We start from the raw sequence: 19,483 nt of genomic DNA, 5'->3' as shown, positions 1-19,483 counted from the left end.
GAAAGCAATGTGCTTGCAGTATTTCAATACATCGCTGAACTTAAAAAAAGATCGATGTCACGAAAAGACATTTTTATGCCATTCAGCTTTTTCATTTAACATGTCCCTCTTCTACTATCTATAGATCAACTACTTCAGAGATAAACCCAATGCAAATGTAGTGACTCATCCTGTACAGGCTGTAAAAGAATTATTCGTCACGACTTTCGCAGAACGACGGAAAACTGTTAAACGAATTTGTCCTCGAAATTGAAAATTAAAATGTTTTTTTTGCAATATGTTCTATCTACCGACTGAAAGGATGAAAAGTATTAAAGATTGTATATAAATTAACGGGCAAATTATAATTTCATTTTGTAAACATTGCATTGTAAAGTGAAGGTTTGAGACTCCTACTTTGGCTCGTGATAGTTGAATATGGAGCTTTTCTAAAAGCCCAGATAATATAATATGTTACCTGACAGTTATAAAGGGTTGTAGGAAAAATATTCCAAATGAACTAAATATTGAACAAAAAATTTGACCTTGAATTTACGTAGGTAATTGTTTACACGTGAGTGGCCCTGCTATATGTATATCAATAAGTTTATAGGTGGTCTTTCTGGTACATAGGAGGTTAATCGGGGTAACAATTTAAATGCGCTCGACTACGACTGCATAACGACAAATGAAACCCAAGCTATTACGATAACAGACGAACACAAAGTTTCCTGTATCTGCTCTTTTAACCTCTGAAACAGCTTTCATTGAAGTATACACAATGTTCCATATCATCAAATAATATACTGTGTGTCACAGTGGCGCCCTCTGGATTTTATTTGGGGGGGGGGGGGGGCGAGACAGTGACGCGCGACGCGTTGATACTTTGTCTCGCTTCGGCTTTCAGGCGCTTGATACAACTCCGTTCCTTTTACTTTTTTTCTCTTTCTGTTTGGGGCCCCCGCCACCCCCCCCCCCTGCGTCCGTCCCTGGTGTGTCAAAATAAAAGATAAAGCGAAATTTTCGCTGAAAAATAGTCAATCTCTGAGCTGTTATAACTTCAGGAAGAAATTAAAATATCGTACAATAATTCTTAATAATTAACAATAATTTTAATGTCAAGATGGTTTTTTTCTCGAAAATTTTACCACATCGCAGCGCTCTGCGGAGTTTAAAAATTTGTTTTCGCGACTCAAATCACCATGAATTTGAAAATTGAACTCTTCCAGTACATAACTCATTTTCAGGGAAAGACTTATACTGATTGGCTTCTGAACCCTTCACATGTCGTACTTCATTTTGTTTTCGAGTTATAGCGAATTTGATTTGCAACAAACTGTATCTGCTTACTTTCATAAGATATATTCGTATCTGAATACAAGCCTGCAGACGTCTTACCCAATGACTGTCTTACTCGGATGCGTTGGAAACCTTGTTCAATTATTTCAAGACGAGTTTCAACACTTCAATGGGCGATACATAATTCGCTATAACTCGAAAACAAAATCAAATAGATCATATGTTTATATGAACTTTTTTTATTGCTTAGATGTGCCAAAGTCACCCCTAAAATATTTCCCACTTATTCTGGAACACCCTGTATATTGTAACGCGGTTTACTATTACATCAGTGCGGCATGTTCGACAATATTAAATGAGACAATTTATGAAAAGGAAAACACGTCTTTATCTCATAAGAACTTGATAGCAACTCTCCATTATCAACATTTACGGGTCTACTACATCTAGTCAACAACATTTACGTGTCTATATACTTTGTATACATAGTGTGATAAAATAACAAGTTAATGATATCGATACTGTAATAATATCAATAATGTGCAACATAAGCTTACATGTTATAGCTTCGTGACGGTGATATGTTCCGACTATGTAGACATTTATTTCGTTGAGTATACGTTCTTTATATTATCAGGGCCGACGTGAATCTTTGCAGGGCCTGGTTCCCCAAATTGCGCGGGGCCTGGTTCCCAAATCGTGCGATGCTAAAGAAAAACGCATTTATATTGTACTTCTAAATTTTATAATAATGAATATCTATGTATAGGGCCCCGCAAAAGTTACGATAAGCTTTTCGTGGACTACAGGGCCTTTTAAAGAAATTTTATAGTAATGAATATCTATGCATAGAGATCTGCAAAATTTACGATGAGATTTTCGTGGGCCGCGGGGCCTTTTAAAGCTCGGGGCCTGGTTTCGGGGAACGCGCTGAACCCGCCTCGCGCCGGCCCTGGATGTCACGTGTTGTTATAGGAATATTTTTACTTCGTTTAACCTCCTAAATCACCTCCTTTAAAACCACATTTCGTCAAGAAAATTCCGTGTCCGGTAGGAATGTAGAAGTATAGAATAAGCGCAGAGAAAAAGTAGAAAAGACCAGTCAATAGAAAAATTCACTTAATGCTTCCCAGGGCTATTGACTATTGCCATTCACCACCTGCCGTTTTTAAGACATCACTATATCTGGTAGACTGTCTCTCTTGCGCGCACTGTACCTCGTCCCTCTCTTCGCATGTCCATGCTTTCGCTATATACAAGATCAGATTAATAAATGATTCGTAAACCAGCGGCCATGGCCGTGATGGAAACACCGGTTCCCGTAAGATCACCGAAGTGAAACATCACGGGGCGGCGTACTGGGGAAAGATGGGTGACCATCACTTGTCTCCCGGTGCGTCGCTGCTGCTGGGACCCGAAGGAGAGAGGAGAGAAAAAGGAAAATGACTATCGTTCGTTGGGCAATATAAGCGAAATGCTTGAAACGCCATCCTGTGTGTTAGAAACACACAGGAAAACAAAAAATACAAATACAAAAAAATAAATGATTCGTAATTTTCTTAATATCACAAAAAATCCCCAAAGTTATTATTATTTTTCATTCTTTAGAACAGTGGGGGCGAACATATGACCCCGCGGGTCAGACACTGACCCACGAAGGCTTCTTAAATGACCCACCCGTCGATTTTTATAAACTTATTTTTTATATCATATAAGAGAGAACAGACAATCGAAAATATTACAAAAATTGAAGTATAACAAATTTTACTGTTAACAAATTTTCGGCGTTTCCAAATTATTGGTACCCTTTTTACCACCACCACTAGCACCCCCCCCCCCCCCCTCCAAGTGACGCCACTGACTTAGTGACCCACGGGCTAGAATTGCAAAAAATAATAAACCTATATATGAATAATAAACATAAATATAACATTAGAACATGGATTCTTCGTGTACACATAAAAATATTGTACCTACTCTCTTTTTAATAACACGAGGAACGTAAACCTTATGTATATTTTTAATACACACTCATCGATTAACGAAATTATTTGGTGTTATATAGTCATATTTTAAATCTGATAATAATTAAATACAAAAATTGTGTTACCGTTTTTTTTTTTTGTTACAAATTATAGCTAACTGTTAGTTAAGTTGATTTATAATTTCAATTAATTGAAATCATTTGAATGGATATAATATTAAACTATGAAATATCTATTTTATTATTGTTGTTAATATAATATTATTGTTTTCCAAATAAGTATTTATAAACTTAGTAACAATTAAACCTGTACCATATTTTCTGAAAAAACTATATTTTAGTTTTATATATATACACGTAAAAGAACTAAATTACTACTAGCGTGCAATGGCAACGTAGGTAGCGGCACGGGTTCGTGTTCCAAAGATCGTGGGTTCAAATCCCCTCGTTTCCTCTACCTCTTTCCTCCCATGATGTTTATAATATTTTTCCGTCTTACCCGTTCCATCCACACCTGTGTTCTCATTTTACTTGCTAAATTTAAGCAATTGATAACTAATATAATATCTGTATGATGTTATAATGCGAGAAAAACACTGAGCTTAAAACACAAATATACCACCACATACATCCGAACCCCCGCCACGCAGCAAGTCCTCCAAGTGTTGGCCATGTAGGTACATCAATTAATACATGGTCGTCAAGGAGGACTAAACATTAGCGGCGACATCTGCCGGACCGAAATCCTACAAGCCAGTATTCGTTGCCCTCTCTCATGGTACGAATATTTGATAAATCGGTTACATTTTTTATTTTTATCATCGAAATTATTTGTATTTTCTAACAATTCAATTACTATTTTATTAAACATCTGTGATGCTGTTTTATTTTCTATCGAATGAGTTTATTAACCAGAGGAGTGTACAAAGTATGAGTAACAAAATTATACTAGGCAGTTATATACATATGGCATTCAAGATTTCACGAAAAAATCGTGTTTAAAATTTTACACTTTTCAAACACACTTGCATATGTATATATAAGTATCTCTACCGTACCTCTACATACGTACAAAATCATGTGTAAAGAATAGTGAGATAGGAGCATATTGATTGCATGCCAAAATAATCCCAAGTTCGAATTCATGTCATGCTACTACTGGTAAAGTAGATTTTATCTCTACGCTCATATATATAATTTTCGAAGAGGCGTTAACATCTTAATCTTTATTAACTAATTTTGGATTATCTCCTTGGAATCTAGAAAACCTCTAACAGTTCTTTCAAAAACAAACAGGTTACATTAAGAGCCACGTGGCTTTGAATCAGTTGACTTCACTTCAATTGGAACTATATAACATTATTTTTGTTGCTATTGTTATGGAAGTAATGTGATTATTGTAGGAGCACTCCTCACATAAGCTTGCATGAAGCACAACTTGAAATACTGAAAATGTGTATGTACATTTTTTCTAATTTTTGAATTAATTGCATTCACAGACTTTCGTTTCATCTTACTCGAGAAGGTTCGGAGTTTCTAAATAATTTTTTAGTTAACTTTGTGCGATTGGTGATACGCATATACATATTTTCATTATTTTTACATTGCAAAAACATTTTTTGGGCCACAAAAAAAAATATTCAGAGATTCACCCTTAATGATTAAAATAAAATTATAAAGAAAAGACTGAAATCCGTATACCGTAAACTTTCAACTGTAAACTTTGAGGACTTGTATTTTTTAAACATTTGCGAAACTAGAAAAATGATGACTTAAACCCCCCCTAATTTCATATGGACTAAAATATATTTAAATATAATCAAAATCCCTGACATCGAGATACAAAAGTAATCGAATGGCGTGGAATGGCCCGTATAACATGTGCCCCTATTACATAAATAATTTGACCGCAGAATGACCACCACAAAAATAACTAGCCCTGAAACAAAATTTTTTAGCTATTAACTTCTACAGCTGTTAATTACACATCCTGAAAATATACATGCACACGATAAGAAAAAAAAGAACCACTGTAGTAGTGTAGTAGATTACAAATAAAAACCAACCCCGGTGGGGTTAAGCTTTCAACAAAACATCCCTGGTGGGGATCGAACCCACGACCTTTGGATTAGAAGTCCAACGCGCTATCCTCTGCGCCACAGGGACTCGGTGATATTACCGTGCTTATAATTTGTCTGTGTTGATAAGAATATCTTTTTCTTACAGATGTCGCTATTGTGCATAACAACTTAGAGACACTATAACAAGAGTCTGGACACGAGCCACTGTCCGCCATGTTTGATCGAAATTCCACGAGAGAGAAAGAGATATACACCATTTCACTCTTAACCACTCTTAACAACTCTTACGTTTATGGCGGTATTTTACTTCTGTTTACTTCACATAAATAGGTATATACATAGGTATGTCAAGAAATTCTAATTGCGAGTGATTTATACAAAATGGTTGGATGTACAGCACCCCTTTGTAATAACACCTCAGAAAAGGGTTATATTTTGAGAGTTTTTCCCAAATGTTCCGAACGTCGAGCTTTATGGCTAAAAAATATTCCTTACAAAAATGGCCCAAAAAGGTTATGTTATGAATATATATACATTATTTTTATACTACCCAAATGCACATTTTCAGATTAATAGATAGTAAAATACCGCCATAAACGTAAGAGTTGTTAAGAGTGAAATGGTGTACATGGCCGGTATTCATTGTCGCTACTTATTCTTCAGCAAATGCTTAAGCATGCTGCATCCTCTCCTAACCTAGTAGCTAGTAAAGGATGCCGAATGTTTAAGCATTTGCTGAAAAATAAGTAGCGACTATGAATACCGGCCTATCTTCTTTGGAGCACTAAAAAGGTAAGTATGCGCATCCGCCATATTAGGTCCTCCGGAGAAAGAAGATTTTTAAGTACCCGCCTTTTTGGATATTGCCAGATTCACTTTATAAATAAAATATGCGTTGTTGATATTGATGCATAGTAGCACGACACATTATTAGAGTATTTTATTACATTTAAGTTTATATTTGGTTTATAAAGCGAATTTGACAATACTAAAAAAGGCGGGTACTCAATAATCTTCTCCAGAGGACCCAATATGGCGGATGAGCATAATCACCTCTTTAGTACTCTATCTCTTTCTCTCTCGCAGGATTTCGATCAGAAATGGTGGACCAATCAAAAAGTGGCCTTCTCGTGTCTAGACTCTTATTATAGTGTCTCTATGGGCGGTATTCTCAGTCGCTAGTTATTCTTAAGCAAATGGTTAAGCATGCGGTATCCTTTACTAACTACTAGGTCAGTAGAGGATGCTGCATGCTTAAGCATTTGTTTAAGAATAAGTAGCGACTGAGAATACCGCCCTATAACAACTGTAGGGGATGCACGATTAGAAAGAGAGGAATTAGAATTACGTGATTAATGGAAGAATTCAGGAACACGTCTTTACGGTTGGAGAATGGAATATATTATCAATCAAACTGATATTGTAACAAAATCTTAGCAACTAATAAATATTTGTAACAAAGGAAATATAAAAACATTAATAGCATACTTCGTTCATTCCGTAATTTACAAAGCCGCGCGCAAAACAGACAAACAGGCATACCACACTCAAACGTAAAATCCCACACAACTGTAGGGTTTTAGTATGAAAGTGGCACGCCTGCGTAGTTTGTGCGCGATTATTTAATTTAAGGAATGTGTGAATTTGATTGTAGTGTAATATGTTTGAATGTTCTTTTATTATACATATTCTTATGTTACCATCGTTTTATGCTAATTTATTGTACATTGATTTTTGTTATTATAAATTCTGAGTCTTATCTATCAAGACGTCTTTTTCTTTGTGTACTTGCTAAAACGGCCTATCCTGGAATTGAAATACCCTACACAACTTGCGCAAACCAGTAACGTATAAAAAGAAATTGGAGCACTTATAATCATAACTAAAATTTCATATGTAACTAACCCGAACCAACATACTGAATAAAATTTCTTTAAAATATCGCGGATATTTACGGATCTTCGTTATATTTTGTTCTTTAAGTTCATAAGTCTTCTCGGAGATAATATCAGCTTTATCTCATCCCACATATAATATATAATAAAATAACAAATGTGGATTCATGAATATAAAAAATATATTGTGAACTTATTTTACTATTCGAAATGTATCTACTTACCAAATGTATAAATACTTGAAATATAAATGAAATATTAACCCAAAATTAATTCTGCCGAACACAAACTTCTCTTATTTCAAAACAGTACCATCAATAAGATTTCATACAAAATACAAGATCTAAATAAATATTAAAAGAAGTTCTACATTGATGAGCCACGATCGTTACATCAATACACATTATACAGCCCTGTGTTGGAGCCCGTGTAGTCAACACAACGAGAGCTCAGAAACAGTCGTGCATATATACAGATGTCTACCCCATTCGTAATTGACGTTTCGTTCTGTTAAACTTTGTCTTTACATAAACGGCAAATTAAGTTATCGACCGTGCATACATGTATAAGTTCGATGGAGCTGGAAGGCAAGAAATTGTGAAGATGAATCGTACGAAATAAAAGGATGCATAGAAAGTGAGAGGGGAAGAGAAACGTAGATAGACTGATGTTGCGAACGTACATTTGTGTTTTCGCTGTGTAGCACAACATCAACGTGAAGGAGGAGAGGAGAAAAGGAAAAGGCGGACTAAAAGCATTGGATGAACAGAAGGAAGGGGTTAGAAAAGATGGCCGTCTTGGAACATATGACAAAGAACGGTGGGCAATCGCCGCGGTCAAAAGGAATACTGTCGGAAGGTATTCTACGGTATCGTTGATCCTCGTGTCCGCGTAGAGGTGTGGTGGTTTTTGTTAATAAAGGGATCGCGGCTAAAGAAGTCAGTGATCCTCTGAGCGAAGGAGCCATGACTACGCGTAGAGAATGGGCTCGATCGCATCGGTGCTGCAGTGGCATTGCTCGGAGTGCGCTCTGATAAATCCAACAGAGAGCACGCGATGCGCCAGGTGCGGCCTTACTCGGCTCAGGAGTGATGAGAAGGCAAACTTTAGGCTCGATCTGAGCTTTAGGTGCGAAGCAATTCCAAAGCAAGGGGGGGAGGGAAGGAAAAGGGACGAAGAGGACAGTGAATCGTTTTCAGTGTCTGTCCCGCCAACTCCTCCGCCGCGGTTTCGTCTTAACAAGCCAGCAGCGGACGGTACTCATCCGACAATTCATCAGCACGTCGAAACCGATCTCAAACATCGGTGAGGAAATTGTTAACTCGTCCCTCTACGCGGCATCCTCTTCCCTCCCTTACCACCGCCTCCCTCCTTCTCCGATTTCCCCTGTGTTTGTACACAGTGTAACGAAATCGCGAGTTCGAAATTTCCTATGATTTACGAGTACCATCGCCCGACACAGTATCTCATTTCCCCGATAATGTACTCCCTGTGTTATAAAATTTATTTTATCTCTCCCTGAAGTGGTTTATTGTCGGAAGCACTAAATGCTTCCGAGGATTTCACGGGATTTATAAACGCGGGGAATATAATAGCTGTTTTAACAGCCTCAGTAGTTGAATTTCCAAGTCTTGTTATGTTTGTTTATTGCATACCTGCGCAAACGTAGATATGACAAATATTATTGCATCTACAAATGCAGGCATGCCATTTGTTATTAATGTAAAGCGTTTTATGTATCCAAATTATACCAATTAATAAAATTAACATATGTTTTCATGTATATCCTGTTTTATGTTTGTGTACTCATGCTATGATTTTTGTGTATAATAAATTATTGAAGATATCCAAGTCTCCTTGCAAAGCATGGAATTCAAGCATCTTTTTTAATTCTCTCCTACTCCTTTGTATCACATGTAAACGGGTCGGCCGCTGCTTCTTTATTAACTGTTGTATTTTTTTACACTCGTTTCTAGCTTTCAGGAAAATTTAATTACACTCGATAACCACACGAAAAAAGTACATCATGATTCCTGGAACGGAAGGCCTTGTAAAGAAGAGCCAATTAAACGATCCTCTTCTTTACCTTCCTTAATAACGCAATGGACTTGCGTTCGTTGTTTATTAGAGAACAGTTGCAGCTCTGCGTTGACCTGTGCAGCTTGTGATGCTGACTGCTCGATATTTGAAACTGATAAGAGGCAAATCGGAGCTCGTAAAAGTAAAAAACAAAATTTACGCAAGACAAGTCGCCTGAAGGTTGCGTCCGAATTCTTGGCCAATATTTTGAATGGTTCTAGCGCAACGAGCACATCTGCGAACGATGCAAAGATTATGAGTAAGGCTGGATATTACTTAGAAGCATTAAGAGCGAAAGCTGTACCGTCCGGTGTTTAATATTGAATTTGTCCTCTACAGATATGGCACAGTTAACAAGCATAAGTCGTAGCGAAAGAAGGCAAGTCGATAGAGAAGACTGGACCCTACTACCGATAGAAGCCATGGAGTCTACTACACTTTCTTATACAAATACTAATAGTACCTCTCAGCGTTCACCAAAAAGACATAGTCCTTCAATATATGAGCGAGTGAAGTCTAAAGTTAGTCGCTCTTTATCTAATGGCTCTGTTGTGCATAAATTATCCGACCATGCAATTCAAAGACCAACGAGTCTAGTAGTCTCAGAAGCACGACAAGATGATGCTCTCTGGAGTTGTGACAATTGCACCCTTGACAATGCTCCTGGCCTAGAACAATGCGAAGCATGTGAAGCTCCTAGAAGCCCAGCCCCTTGTAGTGGAGTAGTTATCAGTGTACCTGCTTGGGAACCTCGTGCTTTATCTTCTGCAGGTCCACTGTCTTACAGGCGATCATTTTCCGACGTTGAGTCTGTGACGAATGTGTCTCAGAAGAAAATTATTAATCGTAGAAGTCTGAACGAAGATGAACCACCCGCGGTACCGCCGCATTCTGTTGGCTTTAACACGAGACCAAGATATTCTTACATTGGGATTACCAACCCCGATATACCACCGCCATTGCCAAAAAAGCAAAACAATAAATTAGGCCTTGTACCCATAAAGGCACACAGCGAGGCGACTAGTCCTGTTGGGGATGTATCGAATGTAAGCTCACTGAAACGCATGTGGACTTGCCAGAAGTGTTCTTACGCGTATAATCCGCTATGGTCGACGGGGTGCGATATATGCGGATCTTTCCAATCGCCTCCCTCGCTAACACAGCCTACCTTAATAACCGTCACGAAAGATGGGACAAGCTGCTCGATGCACACGCAGTCTCCAATTGTAGTATCCAGAGATAGCGTAAGATACATCCCACAGAAAACCGCTACGCTAGCCACGGCGGAATCCGATTTAGACGATCAGATCGATCCACCTTCTCCGGTATGGACCTGTAAGAAATGCACATTGTTGAATGCCGCTTCGAGAACAACGTGCGAGGCATGTGGCGGCTCGAAGCTTCGAAGTATTATGCATTTAGAGGACGCTACATTACGAAAAGGTGAAAGCTGGGTGTGCCCATCGTGTACGTTAAGGAATCCGCTGTCAGCACAAACCTGTAACGCTTGTAAGACATTAGCAGATTTTCTAGATGTACCCAGAGAAAATAGAGTGTTCGGATCGAGGAGTCCAAGTCCTAGACTTTGTACGACGCCTGTAAATTCGAAAGTGGTTACTCCGAGGCACAGGAATTCCGTGAGACGAAATGGTTCTTCGGTTGGAGATAAAAGACATTCAAGAGTTAAAGATCCCACTCATGGTCAAGTACGATTCTTTTACTTATAACTAATCACTTCAAAACGAATATTGTCCGTATACCTTGCTACTGGTTATTTCATATCCACATCGTATAAGTTCGATATATACAATATATGTGAATTATTTTAGTGGCAGTGTAAACTGTGCACATACGAAAATAAGAGTACAAATGGAATCTGTGAAATGTGCCAAATTTCAAAAACCTTATCTCAACTATCAGGTGACAGGCCTAGAATTATTGAATCTGGCACAAGTACACTCACGATACAACGGCAAGAAAGCGTAGTTATGGAAAATTTAAGACAAATCGAAGAAAGAGAAGCACTGGAGAAATGGGAACGAATTGTTCGTTACTGTAAAGAGGTAATATTGATTGATTCATGATTGTATAGGATAATTCCCTTATGCAGAGGAGTTGTACTATTTAAACGGAAACAAAAGACTGTAAAAGGAGATACGTAGTGGAGCAGAATCTATTAGCGAATTCGGAATCTCGCACTGACTCTGAGCTGTTCACAGAAAATGACTTAAATTGGTTGATTCTTATAGCGAATTCGGTATCTCGCACTGACTCTGTGTTGATGCCAGAAAATAAGTTGGATTAGTTGTTTCTGATAGAGACAAAGGTAGCTCTATAAGAATCAACCAATCCAAGTCATTTTCTGGTACCAGCACAAAGTCAGTGCGAGATACCGAATTCGCTATTATAAAACTATCTTCGTCTCTATCAGAAACAACCAATCCAACTCATTTTCTGGCACCCGCACAGAGTCAGTGCGAGATACCGAATTCGCTATAAGTTTCTATAAGGTGAATGTTCCAATTTCTGCTCATTTAAGAGGTAACTCGTCATAAAGAAGGTGTAAAAAAATTGTTTGTGATCAAAATTTGCAGATTAATTGATTAATTCTTTAATAATAAATCAACCAATTCAAAAACTATTTAAGAAAGATATTTCAAGATGTTTAACTATTAGTAATTTGTAATTAAATATACAATGCTCTAAATATCCGTATTTCTGCTTATGAAAAATAGCGATGTATGTATTGCCCCAAGTTCGTGCAACACTCGGGTAAATGTTTAAATAACTTAGAATTATTTTGTTGCAACTATAGTACAATCGTAACGCATATAATAATAAGAAAAATATGAAATGAGCAGAAATGGGGACATGAGCAGAAATTGGGACATTCACCTTAATTTTTTTTTTTCCGTGAATAGTTTTCAAATGGGATGGGACATTTTTTTACATTAACCGATTTTTTTTATTGTCTTTCTACTGTACGAGTTATTTTTATATCAAGAATCTACTATATTGCTGCAATAACTGTTCAAACAATTCTCCAAGTACGTCCTGCTATGTTTGTTGTCGAACATTATTAAAATAGTTGATATTTATGTGTAAGTAATTTATTCTCGCAATCACTTATAAATGGATTCATAGTAAACATTGCGAGGAACAAGAATATTTTACAAAGTATTCCTCTATTCGATTATCATTCTTTACGTGCAGAATAAAGATGAAATTTGATTGATGTAAAAAAGAAACATTGGTTGTATTTAAAAAGGAAATGGAATTGCATCTCACTGCTACTATAGAAAAAGACTCAAATAATGGGGGTTAAACTTCAGGTCTAAAACTGTCCCTCTACATAGTGCGAAGTATTTATATTATTGTATTATTCGTTTACTTTATAGACAAATGAACCTTTTGTCGATGACTCATTCCCGCCAGCGCCAAAGTCCTTGTATTATAATCCAGCTGAAACAAAAGACAACCACGTTGTTCAATGGAGAAGGCCTCATCAAATCAATGTTGATTCTACTGTCGATTCCAAACTGCCTTGGGCTGTTTTCAGAACACCTTTGCCCTCTGATATCTCGCAAGGTGTTTTAGGAAACTGTTGGTTACTTTCAGCTTTAGCTGTTTTAGCTGAAAGTGACGAGCTCGTGAAAAGAGTTCTAGTAATGAGAGAAACTTGCCCGGAGGGAGCTTACCAAGTACGATTGTGCAAAGATGGGAAATGGACCACAGTACTCGTCGATGACTTGTTACCCTGTGATAAAAGAGGTCACCTAGTATATTCTCAGGTTAACATCTTTGCAATCGATATAAGGACAACGTTAAATTTGTAGAGAGATCTTGGATTAAAGTGTGCCCTTGTGACACCATTGAAAATTTTATGTCACCCAGATAGCACACGACGTCTTAAAGTCGTCCATTTTACGTCTGTTTTTGGTCTGAACGTCTGGCGACTTTATTAAGACGTCTTTAAGACGTCGCTGTCAAGACGTTTCTAAGATGCCGGTCTTAGACGTCTTTAAGACGTCTTTACGACAATAGCAAACGTCTTTAAGACGTCTTGAAAGTCTAAAACAGACGTCTTTAGGACGTCTTTAAGACGTCTGTGTGCTATCTGGGCAGTAACTACCGTGTTCTTGTAATGAGCAGCATGGAACACATTTGATATTTGCGTGTCTCAAGTACCAAGCGTTTTCTATTTTTCCCCTGTCTGCAAATATTCAAGCTATGAACTGTCACGATAAAAATGCTGCCATCCGATTCTCTTTAACATTGTCCTCTGTTTTATCATTTGATGCAACGTCAAGTAGTAGAATTTGTTAATTTCTGTTCCTAATTTTACTCAAACACATAGGCAAAAAGAAAACAACTTTGGGTGCCATTAATTGAAAAGGCAGTAGCAAAAATTCATGGTTGCTACGAAGCTTTAGTATCCGGGCGCGCTATAGAAGGTCTAGCAACACTTACAGGCGCCCCTTGTGAGAGTGTGCCTTTGCAACCATCTGCTTTACCAAGTGAAGATGAACTTGATAGGGATTTAATATGGGCGCAACTTTTATCGTCTAGGCAAGCTCTGTTTTTAATGGGTGCTAGTTGTGGAGGTGGTAATATGAAAGTTGACGAAGAAGAATATCAACGTAAAGGTTTGAGACCAAGGTGAATTCGATAGATTGGAGAAATTTTAAGTACAGCTGCCCAGAGCAAAACCGACTCAGTTTTGGACAACAAGAAAGTGGAGGAACGAGCGGAGTTGAGAGGACCCAACTTGCTGTCGACCCCTTCATCCATTTCGTAAACGGATACAGAGTGGACACTGTGAGAATAGCGCGCGCAAACAACGGGTCACTCGTTCGAAAAAGTTCTGGGCACTTGGTTTTTCTTTATTTTCCTAGAACCCGTCAGTCTTGCTCTGGGTAGCTGTTTAGTATGTTTATACTCAGCTTCTCGTGACACGTAATTTAACATTGTTTTCTCTAGGCATGCCTACTCTGTTCTCGATGTGCGAGACGTACAGGTAGGAATATATAATATAATAACTCTATAATACTTCTTTCGATTATAATTTCGTAAATTATTAATCTTTTACGTTACCTTGTGCGCTAAAGTTTACACTTACTTCGTCGCTCCTTGCTCCCAGTTTCACTCACATCCTTCTTTACATTATTCGTTTATATCGACTTTCATGCTGCCTTACCTCTACTTCTTTCTTTCCTCCTTCGTGTTTTCTCCTATATGTAATTCTACCTTACCCTCTTCCCTGTCGACTCTCGCATACCCCTCTGTTACCCAATATTTCTCCAATTCCTGTACGTTCCTCCTCATCATTTTCTGCCCTGAACCTTGCCACCACGCGTTCACGCGTTACCTCCTTTGCTTTACATATCCTGCGACATTCAAATAGGAACCAAACACAAATGTCTATATTTATGATAAACTTTATAAGGAAATACTTTAAGAGTTATATATCTTACAGGGAATACGATTATTAAGACTGCGTAATCCTTGGGGTCATTACAGCTGGAAGGGTGACTGGTCTGACGATAGTCCTATATGGACACCACAATTACGAGAAATGCTTATGCCACACGGTGCATCTGACGGTGTCTTTTGGATTTCCTTTGACGACGTGTTGAAATACTTCGATTGCATTGATATTTGTAAGACTAGAGTCGGATGGAGCGAAGTTAGATTACGCGGGACCCTTCCTCCTTTATCTTCTCTCAGACACTTATCGTGCGTATTGCTAACAGTATTGGAACCCACGGAGACGGAATTTACATTGTTCCAGGAAGGGCAGAGGTGAATCCTATTACATTCATTTAATTCCGTTTAATGGCTCGAGTTGTCTGCTCGATATAATACAATTGCTGTATACACGTTTAGGAATTCTGAAAAATCACAACGTTCTCAGTTGGACTTGTGCGTGGTCGTGTTTCGCACACGGTCCCCAGCGGCACCAGAAGTGGGAAGGCTGGTAGAGCATAGCAAACGACAAGTACGTGGATTTGTTGGGTGTCACAAAATGCTAGAAAGAGATTTGTACATTGTTGTCTGTTTGGCTTTCAATCATTGGCATACAGGAATGGAAGACACTTCCAGTTACCCTGAATATGTCCTTGCCATTCACAGCTCGAAACGACTTTTAGTTGAACAAATTTCTCCACCAGCATTTGTCTTGGCTGATGCTATTATAAGTTTAACTCTAGCAAAGGGGCAGCGGCACGAAGTAAGGATTCTTACGGGACTGAGTAAATAATTATTACCTCTATGACGAGACAGTTATAAAACATTCGTTTCTAGGGAAGAGAGGGTATGACTGCTTATTACTTAACCAAAGGTTGGGCCGGACTTGTAGTAATGGTAGAAAATCGTCATGTAAATAAATGGATTCATGTAAAATGTGACTGCCATGAAAGCTATAACGTTGTCTCCACCAGAGGACAACTCAGAACTGCCGATAGTGTTCCTCCACTTCACAGGTAAAGCATTGTTTTCGTTCAGTTTCTACGAACGACAAATCTATAGCAATTGAACGTAACGAATTAATTCTAGACAAGTCATCATAGTCTTAACACAATTGGAAGGTAGTGGAGGTTTCTCGATAGCACATCGACTTACGCACAGATTAGCTAACAGTGGGAACTTACATGACTGGGGTCCGCCAGATACTCAGCATTGCCCTCAAATTGACACTCAAGTCGAAGGTTTACACAGTCCTCGTTTAATCACGTGAACAAATGAGTTTTGCGTATGATTGAGAACAAATAGAACAATGTGTAAAAGTATCGTTTGTCAAGTAAAAGAGTTTATTATTTACTCGTGATATCCAGAAATTTACTAAAACCAAAGTAAGCTAGAAAGATTTCAGAACAGAATAAATTTCGCGGAAATTATAACACCCTTTGTGCTTTCTAGCAAATCGTATTGTATGAAAATTTTTTAGCATTATGACAAGCTCACTATTGAACATAATACAATAATTAATAATTAATATACAGTGGTCCTGAAATCGGTGATTAGGACTTGTTTCCTTTTTTTTATTATTATTATTATTATTTAATTAGGTAGTGATAATTTGTTATACCAATGAAAATGAATATACTTTTAAACTTGCGTGCAAATTAAGCTCCCATTTAAATTATTGAATTCCCATTTTTCATGGGGAACATTGATCCATAAAGAAGACTTAAGGGAAATTAAATATTTATGGAAGAACAAATTAAACACATTGCTTATTATATAAAAAAGAATTATTTTCTCAACTTAACATATAAGCATCGTAAGAAATGATAAAGCATAATGATTATACAGTAACAATACGTAGTATGAAATGTCACAGTCATTAATAGTGTGCAAAAAAAAAAACAACATATACAGTCTTTTTGGAATTGCTTAGAATATGATATAATTATGGATCAAAATGTTTTCAATTTTTGCAACTCACGATCAGATGCTGATCTTGGTTTCAGATGCATAAGGCCACATTCAGAACCCACATTTTAAAAGAAAACGATGTATTATATACATATACTGTGCATGAGGGTTTTGAATACTGACCACGTTAACACATGTTTATTCATCTAAATTTTTGTTATTCTTATACCTAAATGAGGTGATTGTGAGGGATAAAGATAAACGTAGCACATACAGTAGTGTCTCGAAAGAAGAACGGGGTTTCTGTCTCGAATTAAGCTGATCGCTATCCCCTCCACCTCTTCTGTTGATGCCGCGGCGAATAAAGGTCGGTTTATACAGCCAACGAGAATGGGCCGGGGACCAGCCGAGCCTGTGGTAAGGTTATGGCCGGCGAGGAGCCACCGAGCTCGGTGGAAACTCGGTGGCTCCTCGTTCCCCGCTTGGCCCGTGCTCGGCGGCCGCTCGTTGAGACGACAGGCCGAGTCCGTGCCATGTCGGAGTGTAACGTTGCTGAATTTTATGCTCGCAACACGTAGAGGAGTCATATGACAGAAACTGTACTTTAATAGTATTGGCATTAACACCACCCAAAGTGCAGTTTTTGTCATTGCGAAGAGATTGGATAAAAATGTCCGTGTATACCTACGTTCAAACTAAGTAGTTTGTGAGAACCAGATGTTCATTTTCCTACCCTACTTCATCAAGAAGGAGAGGATTCCTCCTCCACCGACGAATTCACAGAGAGGTCCGACTCCTCTCCTTGAAAATTCATTTAACATTGAATATCTCATAAAATACCAAAACCATGTATCAGTACCTTCGGTATCAGACTGCAAAAGCTAATGACAGAACATTATCAGCTCAGGTTTAACTCATCTACGTGTGCGAGCATAAAATCCGGCAACGCTGCGGCGGATACGCCACGACAGGTTGCATCTTGGGCCCGTCCTCGTTGGCTGTGTAAATCGACCTTAAGGCAGATTGTGTATGAGCGAAACGGGCTCCCGATCTGCCTCGCTCATTCCCAGTCTCTCTCATTCTACGCGATAAGGCAGGCCGAAAAGGCTCCCTGTCTCGAAAGGAGGTGACGGTTTGGGATCAAATAAGGACCTTCTTTCGAGACAAATCTGTACCTACAGAACCAAAGATCTCTCGTGAAAGTTTTACAATATATATATATATTAACTCGTTTACTGACAGTCAATGCAATGTATTTATTTGACCTCAATTGCTGTTCTGCATTTTTGTAACAAGTTACTAAAGAAATCATACTCTTTAACTGTTACATGCTCCTCGCGTTCGGTTATTTTATAATAAATATCTTACACTTTATGCATATGCAAGCGTGACAATTAACATGTTAATCAATTTTGTAAGTCTTGTACAGTTTACAATCATGATATTGGAACAGCTATTTATGCGGCAATTATGTACGAATAAATCGCAGATACAAATATGTTCTACTCGCGAAGCAAATAATATTCGGGTAATAAAATACACGAGTTCTTTTTCTATTTAAACAGAAAATTAACATTTTTCATATTATGACTTTGTAATAAATATTGCAATGTATAACTTTGCGATTCAGTTTTCTTATGAAATGATTTTAAACGTTGCTATCTACGTAATGAATCGGAATGAACTGGATGCTTTTGCCATTGTTATTAAATGCTGTTCCAAGTGACATTTTCAGACATACTTATTACATATATCGAGTACAATGTATATTAGCTTACATGAGATTTTTCTTTCTATGTATGTACTACACAGAGCGTTAATAAAAATCGGGGAAATTTTTTTTAATATTGTATGCCTCCAAGTAACGCAGAACGTTTTTATAAATCTTATATTCATAGACACTTTGCTTTTACGTCCTAAAATCTTTTATCGAATTTATCAAGAATCAGATACCTAAACACATACATTTGAATATGTTCGTTGCATTTGAACTTCTGAAAAACTAACAATAGTTTTCTGAACTTTTAAGGATCGAACGCATTAGCGTTTCTTTTTAAGTGCCACCATATAACTATGCGACTACTGCAACTTGGGAAAGGAGAGAAATTCCTGGCACGTCTGGTCTTTCTTTCGAGAACCAAACTTACTCGATACACTTATGTAAATTCATTGACAAGGGCAAATACATGACAAATGCTACAAATCAGTGATTTGTTGTACACACACACAATGTTGTAGGTTTTCGCTTTCCAAATTATATATTATTTACATTTTAATAAATAAGCAGTCGCAACCAGTTGCATACACCTATACCTCTTACTAAAAATAAATTTCACGATATGTATTTATAGATTTATTGTTTGCTCGTGCGCATCATGAGATGCTTGATATAGTCCTTTGAATGATTAATATTGGAGTAGCAATCGCACACAAAGGAACAGTGAGACACCGGGTAATATTTTACATCAAGTATGCGTGTGATGCGTTTAAGTCGACAGTGATAAATACATATTCCTTCGCATAATTATGGAAGAAATATGTACATGAATTCGTTAAGAGAAGCACTGACGACCTTTGGACGTGAAAAACCATGAGCTTTTGTATTAAATTTATACTTCAAACTGAGCAACTTCCATTTCCGTTACTTTTCTCAGATTCAAATGTAATAGAGAAATTCGAGTGTATACTTCTAGATGCCCTGTACTGTATATAAATGTGTACGATATATTAACGCATTATGTTTGAGTGAGAGACAATTTTTTTTTTCAACGCATATGTAAATTACACTG

General features: G+C 37.6%; 1 protein-coding gene and 1 non-coding gene across 5 annotated transcripts; one reads left to right on the top strand and one right to left on the bottom strand.

The window, feature by feature from the left end:
* Positions 1-5,355: 5,355 nt before the first annotated feature.
* On the bottom strand, positions 5,356-5,428 carry Trnar-ucu (transfer RNA arginine (anticodon UCU)). Its single transcript has one exon. It is a non-coding gene; the product is annotated as a tRNA-Arg (tRNA).
* Positions 5,429-7,656: 2,228 nt separating this feature from the next.
* On the top strand, positions 7,657-18,202 carry LOC143377362 (calpain-D). 4 transcript variants are annotated; one of them, XM_076828555.1, is made up of 12 exons: positions 7,657-7,848; positions 7,942-8,543; positions 9,215-9,576; positions 9,657-11,023; positions 11,147-11,380; positions 12,716-13,108; positions 13,675-13,976; positions 14,298-14,334; positions 14,794-15,119; positions 15,204-15,546; positions 15,621-15,799; positions 15,873-18,202. In XM_076828555.1, the coding sequence occupies exons 2-12, from the start codon at positions 8,221-8,223 to the stop codon at positions 16,051-16,053; spliced, it is 4,047 nt and encodes a 1,348-aa protein (XP_076684670.1). In that variant the 5' UTR covers positions 7,657-7,848; positions 7,942-8,220; the 3' UTR covers positions 16,054-18,202. The 4 variants fall into 4 exon arrangements, with proteins under 4 accessions (XP_076684670.1, XP_076684669.1, XP_076684671.1 ...); XM_076828554.1 differs by having other exon boundaries at positions 7,657-7,874; XM_076828556.1 differs by having other exon boundaries at positions 7,657-8,543; positions 9,657-10,760; positions 10,851-11,023.
* Positions 18,203-19,483: the final 1,281 nt, after the last annotated feature.

This window comes from Andrena cerasifolii, chromosome 15 (genome assembly GCF_050908995.1).
Source record: "Andrena cerasifolii isolate SP2316 chromosome 15, iyAndCera1_principal, whole genome shotgun sequence".
In the NCBI taxonomy this organism is placed as follows: domain Eukaryota; kingdom Metazoa; phylum Arthropoda; class Insecta; order Hymenoptera; family Andrenidae; genus Andrena; species Andrena cerasifolii.
Note: the sequence above shows the minus strand (reverse complement) of the source record. Positions and strands in the feature narration are given on the sequence as shown.

Bases quoted from the DNA above. Each gene is read 5' to 3' on its own strand.
- LOC143377362 (XM_076828555.1), top strand. From the start codon at position 8,221: ATGGGCTCGATCGCATCGGTGCTGCAGTGGCATTGCTCGGAGTGCGCT. The intron at 9,577-9,656 runs GTAAGGCTGGAT...TGTCCTCTACAG, and splicing joins GAACGATGCAAAGATTATGA to ATATGGCACAGTTAACAAGC. The intron at 15,547-15,620 runs GTAAGGATTCTT...ATTCGTTTCTAG, and splicing joins CAAAGGGGCAGCGGCACGAA to GGAAGAGAGGGTATGACTGC.